The following is a 6,317-nucleotide window of genomic DNA, read 5'->3' on the forward strand; positions in this document are numbered from 1 at the left end:
CAGATAATCAGTTCTATGTTTAATTCATTTAATTCATTACAAACAATGAACGGATATATTTAGTTCTACGTTTAATTCTCAACCATAATTTAGAGAATCATTACAAACAATAAACGGATAATCAGTTCTATGTTTAATTCTCAACCATAATTTAGGGAATCATTACAAACAATAAACAGATAATCAGTTCTATGTTTAATTCTCAACCATAATTTTAAGTATCACTACAAACAATAAACAGATAATCGGTTCTATGTTTAATTCTCAACCATAATTTAGGGAATCATTACAAACAATAAACAGATAATCAGTTCTATGTTTAATTCTCAACCATAATTTTAAGTATCACTACAAACAATAAACAGATAATCAGTTCTATGTTTAATTCTCAACCATAATTTTAAGTATCACTACAAACAATGAACGGATATATTTAGTTCTACGTTTAGTTTTCAATCATAATTTGTAGCTTTCTCTATTCATTTCACAGCCAAGTATATTTTTTAGTCGTTCCAATAACTTTAATTGATTAACTCTTTTCATCATGCGTATTTATATGCAATACAGGGAATATTAGCGTAGCAGGTTAATAAGAAGGTTAATTACGCTCTGCAGACTATTACGTAAAGCATGATTAAGTTTTATTTTTTTCCAAAATATTCATCAAATAACCGGAAGGACAAGGGGGAGGGGATAAAGTGTGTGAAGATCCTAGAAAAAAAAAAAGAGCAGATGAATTAAATTGGCGTTTCTATTATGAAACCAAATATATAACTTTTGGATAGGAGATTGTAGCATCTATGGGCAAACACTTTGACGGCTATTTTCAAAGCAAACCAGTTAATATTCGATAAAAAAAAAGTGGAAACTTTCCCGCAGAACTATAGTTAAATATGTATTAGTTTCTGAATAATATTAAAAGTCAATCTGCCAGTTTTCAAATATTACGTAACCGAAACTTATTCGTTTTAGAAATACACTTGGTGGCTTGCACTTAGAACAAATGTTATTCATAATAGAATGGTTATTCTTGTGTGTTTGAATAGGATGCATAGATTTCTTGATACTTGAAAGAGAGTTTCGTGAAACTTGGGAAGCTACACTAACGAATAATGAAGAAAATAGTTAACAGCTTTTATGAAATTCATTCAAAATTCATTTACCCCCCCCCCCAGTGGCACAGCGGTAAGTCTGCGGACTCACAACGCTATAATCCGGGTTTCGATACCCGTGGTGGGCAGAGCACAGATAGCCCATTGTGTAACTTTGTGGTTAATTACAAACAAAAATTCATTCATTTTAAAGCAGTAAACACTCCGATCTAAAATAATCATAAACGAACAAGCCGCTGCGCGCTAACTTTTATGTATGTGTCGGGATCATTTCCTTGCTATCTTTTCCGTGGATCCATGATACTTCAATAGGGATTCTGTACAAATACAGAGACTAAAACTACGCGATCGTAGGCGTTTCGGTGAGAAATTATGCTTTACCTCTGCATAATTTCGAAAGTAAATTAAGTGATTTATCCGAGAGGTAGATAGTTAGAACACCCCTTTATGGCTACACTTTCCTCATATCAACTCAATCAATATTATTTGAGTATAAAACATTTAGAAACGGTTAACATATTTGAAGGTTTGAGAATAGAAATCAATTAATCATTTTTTTTTCTTTATGCTCGCACGCATTTAATAATTCTGGAAACCTAATAATTGGATAATTAAAGTAATGGCGATAAATCATAGCTTTTACGCCCCTCGTTTAGCGAGAAAAACACTGGAAAAAAAAAGCGTTTCCGTCAATATACGAGGCATAATTGAAGCAATTTTCAATGTAACGAATCATCTTACCATGATTACGTTTCAGTTCTTCTAGAAATAATACGTTATAATAGTAGCACGAAGGATGCTACTTCCCACTATGATCTCTACATGTTGTCTACTACTACTATCGCATCTCAAGCCACTCCAGAAGTAACGCGGATTTATGTACTTTTGTCGGCAGCCTTGATCAAATTTAGACCGACTGGGCTATCGAATACAGAGTCGCCTACAGCGAAGAAGGCCACAATCGACTGGGTCTCATAACATGGTTAGTCAGCGTGCCCCGTCTCAATTGATTCTAAGCAAGAAAAATGATGAATATAGGGGCCGAGAAATATGAATCGTTACAAACCAAGCCAGCAATCTGAGAACCGTCAGCGCTAATTTGGCGCGTTTACGAGAAAGAAACGGATGAAATCAGGTTAAGACGATATAAACATATACCGAATTACAGCGAATAAGGAAATTCCAACGTGGGGCGCGGAAAGCGAACAAGATTATTCACAATAAACTCGGTCGTATTAAATTATTTAATTTCGGCTCCAGGGTCGCTGCCCTAATATAGTTAGCCCGCGGTGATCGAGCGATTTAAGCAGCGCGCAGCCTGAAGGAAAGCTCACTTACTCTGGAGTCCCATCGTGGAGGAAAAGACGGAGGGAGCTTGTGCTTGAGTCACGCAGTCCGGCCGAGGTCGGCCCATCATGCTACAGGAAGAGGTCGGCAAAGCAGCACCTGGAGGAGCCGTGAAGGAACGAGGTGGTATTGGTAAGCCATATCGGTTAGGTACCTGAGGCATCTGACCGCAGGAAGCAAAGTCGGAATAGGAGCAAGGGTGTTGACAGGAGGAAAACCCCGGGTCAACACCAGAGAGAGAACAGCTGCCCTCGAAGGTCGACTGGTTCAGGTAAGGGTAGTCCATGCTCGAATCTGAAAGACTAACTATTCCTGTTACTCTGCTAGTAGTACAGTACTGGTTTCGGCTTGCTAACACGGGAGGCTTTATACGAATCCTGTTGCTGCCGCCATGAACTCTCAGTTCCACTCTCCTCCCTTCTCCGCCAGTTCCCGCCTTCCAGGACGTCTTCCCCAATACCGACACGGACGAGAGGCCGTATTATTGCTGGCTGATGATCACCCAAACCCCCCGCCTGCTTGCCTGCCGATTCAAATGAACCTGTTGGGGCAGTCGCGAATGGAGCTGCGCGTGACGTTTGCTAGTCGCTCCCTGCATTCATTCAAACACACGACACTTAATTGAATTATAATTCTCTGCAAGACAACATCCATGACGAGGCGCCGAGTGCGATGATGTGTTCTCTCTCTTCTTGTCCCCTTCCGTTGCAGTTTCTTCCTCTACTAGAGGCCAGCAACGCTTCTAAATATATCATGGTGCTTCATACAAAATTAAACAACGCTTTTTAAAGGCATATGCTTTGTAGTTAGGCGTAATGTACAGTGATATTTCTTACATCACTCCTATGCTAAAGTCTATCCTGGTTCTAACGTGGTAGAATAGCAACCTTCCATTTCAGGCTATAGAATGTCCATTAACAATGATCATGGTGAAGTTTAAGCAAGACAATAACTATAATGTCTACTGATTCTTTCCGGGTCCTCATTGAAGAAGCGTCTTCTTTTCTTTGGATGAAAAAAAAAAACAGTGGGAGTGAGGAAGAAGAGGAATTTTGCGACATGACTTCTGACGATTACAGAAGCAAGTTTGTATATTTTAAGTTCTCAGGAAAGCAGTGAATGACGCCCTGTACGTAAAAATATACGCCCACCAGTGATTTAAAAAATGTAATATTACCAATCCGACAAAACTTTATATTTCTAGCCTTCTGCTTCTTCTTCTTTCTCCCCCCCCCTTCTCTCTCTCTCTTGTTCTATCTATCTAATACTTACAGTAGCTCAATTTATCTTATTTTCCTCTTGTCGGCTAATGAAGATGTAATAAAATGTATGATTTAATACTAAACTATGATTTTAAAAAACAACAACTCAACCTCTAAAAAGAATCTGTAGGCCAGCATTAATTCTATTGATGACAATCATGAATTAGAGTTGGCTATATTGGTATGATTGCATATGACAGTACATATATGCTATGTTAAAGTCTCTGTTTCAGAACAATATATGTTATGCAGAATAAGTACTTTTCAGACATGTAACGCAATTTCAATAAGGCAGAACTTCTTTAGATGCTGTTAATAGGAGAGAAGAAGAATTCCTGACTGAATCCCTGCCATGTTTGTTGTTGTTGATTTGTTAAAAACAGTAACAAATCAACAACAACAAACATGGCAGGGATTCAGGTATAAACCAAGGGTGGTAAGAGGCACTTTTACTACCCTTGGTTTATACCTGAATCCCTGCCATGTTTATTGTTGTTGATTTGTTACTGTTTCTTACCACCATTGGTTTATACTTGAGTCCCTGCCATGTTTGTTGTTGTTGATTTGTTACTGTCTCTTACCACCCTTGGTTTATACTTGAGTCCCTGCCATGTTTGTTGTTGTTGATTTGTTAATGCCTCTTATAACCCTTGGTTTATACCTGAATCTCTGCCATGTTTGTTGTTGTTTATATGTTGCGCTCGGAGCAAAGAGGGACTTTTGTCTCTGACAACCGCTTGATTTTTTACCTAAATACTGCCTCGTTTGTTGTTGCTGTCTCTTCATGATTTTTACTTTTCAATTTTCAATGTAAGAGACATTTTTGGAAATCATCTCGTTATCCAGTTGTGCATTTGTCTAACTTATGAAAAAATAGACATTCTCGTTTAAATATATGTATAAATGTAAAAATATATCTTAAAATGTGAAGTTCGAGTTCAAAACACGTTTTCCAGATAAATTCCCTTTAAGAACTTCAATGGTTTCCGCTATTATTTGATATTTCCTTTTATATATATATATACATTTTCCATTTTCACGCTAAAATTGAACTTTATATTCTTAGCGTTAACATAGATTGACAGTATATATATATGTGTGTGTGTGTGTGAGAGAGAGAGAGAGATGCTTCTGGCACATTCATAGGGCAAACCCAAGAATGTGTTTTAGTTTGGAGAATTCCCTAATATTTCTGTGTGAGTTTTAACAAATTATTCCGTAAGTTTATGCTAACATTCCAAACTTATAGAACAAAAAGAAACGAAAAGAACAACAAAGATTCAATTACATATTCAGTTTTTAAGATGGTCAGGAATTATCAAATTACGAACGAGACATTTTACTAAGTTCAATAGCCTCTCTGAACCTTCTTTTTCTACCTTTCTCTCTAGTTGTTCACGTTCCAGACTGCGGATCGAAAGGTCTGAGGTTTGAGCCCATGACACGCCCGTAAGTAAACTGTTATGAAAGTAACAATCTACCTCATTATTTCATTAAGAATTGTCGAGTGGGCGGCGGGTATGTCTCACTGGTTGCAATCCATGTGTTCATGGTCGTTTAGCCCAAGTTACCTGTAGGGGGGCGCTCAGGCCGAATTTTCTTGGCCACTGTGATACATCATTTTACGTTGTAGTTTACTGGAACATTGAATGATTTTTTCTATTGGATTACAATGGAAATTCAAAATTTTTATATGTTATTTTAATATAGGTATATCAAGCACGCATACTATACATTACACTATATTTATAAATAGTAAATGCGTGTGTGTGTGTTTTGTTATGGCAAAGGCACATCGGACTAACTGCTGTGTCAACCGAGGGGAATAGAACCTCTGATTTTAGCGTTGTAAATCCACCAGGGGTCTGGTTTATTTTTAATTTTGCTTAAAGCTACACGAGGGATAACTCTGCTAGTCGTCCCTAATTTAACAGTGTAAGACTAGTCATCACCACCCACCACCAACTCTTGGACTACTATTTTACCAACGAATAGTGGGATTGACCGTTACATTATAACGCCCATACGGCTGAAAGGGTGAGCATGTTTGGTGGGTCACGGGGATTCGAACCCGTGACTCTCAGATTGCGAGTCAAGCGCCATAACCACCTGGCCATGCTTCAATATATTTTTCAATTTCTAGGCAAAAAGAAATGTATGTGGATTGCATTGAAATATAAATTATGTTAAGAAACGAATGGTGCATAGTTCATATTAAACCGTTAGATAATGACTCACATTTCTTGCCGTGACAGTGCATATTAAACCGTTAGATAATGACTCACATTTCCTGCCTTGACAGTGTATATTAAACCGTTAGATAATGACTCACATTTCTTGCCGTGACAGTGCATATTAAACCGTTAGATAATGACTCACATTTCCTGCCTTGACAGTGTATATTAAACCGTTAGATAATGACACACATTTCCAGCATTGACAGTGTATATTAAACCGTTAGATAATGACTCACATTTCCTGCCTTGACAGTGCATATTAAACCGTTAGATAATGACTCACATTTCCAGCTTTCAGAGTGCATATTAAACCGTTAGATAATGACTCACATTTCCAGCATTGACAGTGTATATTAAAT

At 37.5% G+C, this 6,317-nt stretch overlaps 1 protein-coding gene across 1 annotated transcript in view; it reads right to left on the minus strand.

Annotated features, from left to right (window-relative positions):
• Window positions 1-2,897, minus strand: part of LOC106464142 (paired mesoderm homeobox protein 2B-like) — a gene marked incomplete at its 3' end in the record, with an annotated part of 9,677 nt that extends 6,780 nt beyond the window's left edge. The window contains exon 1 of the mRNA XM_013924253.2: window positions 2,451-2,897. Within this exon, the coding sequence (XP_013779707.1) occupies window positions 2,451-2,745 (295 nt within the window). The remainder of the gene's footprint in view (window positions 1-2,450) is intronic.
• Window positions 2,898-6,317: the final 3,420 nt, after the last annotated feature.

The sequence above is a fragment of the Limulus polyphemus genome, unplaced genomic scaffold (assembly GCF_000517525.1).
Source record: "Limulus polyphemus unplaced genomic scaffold, Limulus_polyphemus-2.1.2 Scaffold1569, whole genome shotgun sequence".
In the NCBI taxonomy this organism is placed as follows: Eukaryota; Metazoa; Arthropoda; class Merostomata; order Xiphosura; family Limulidae; genus Limulus; species Limulus polyphemus.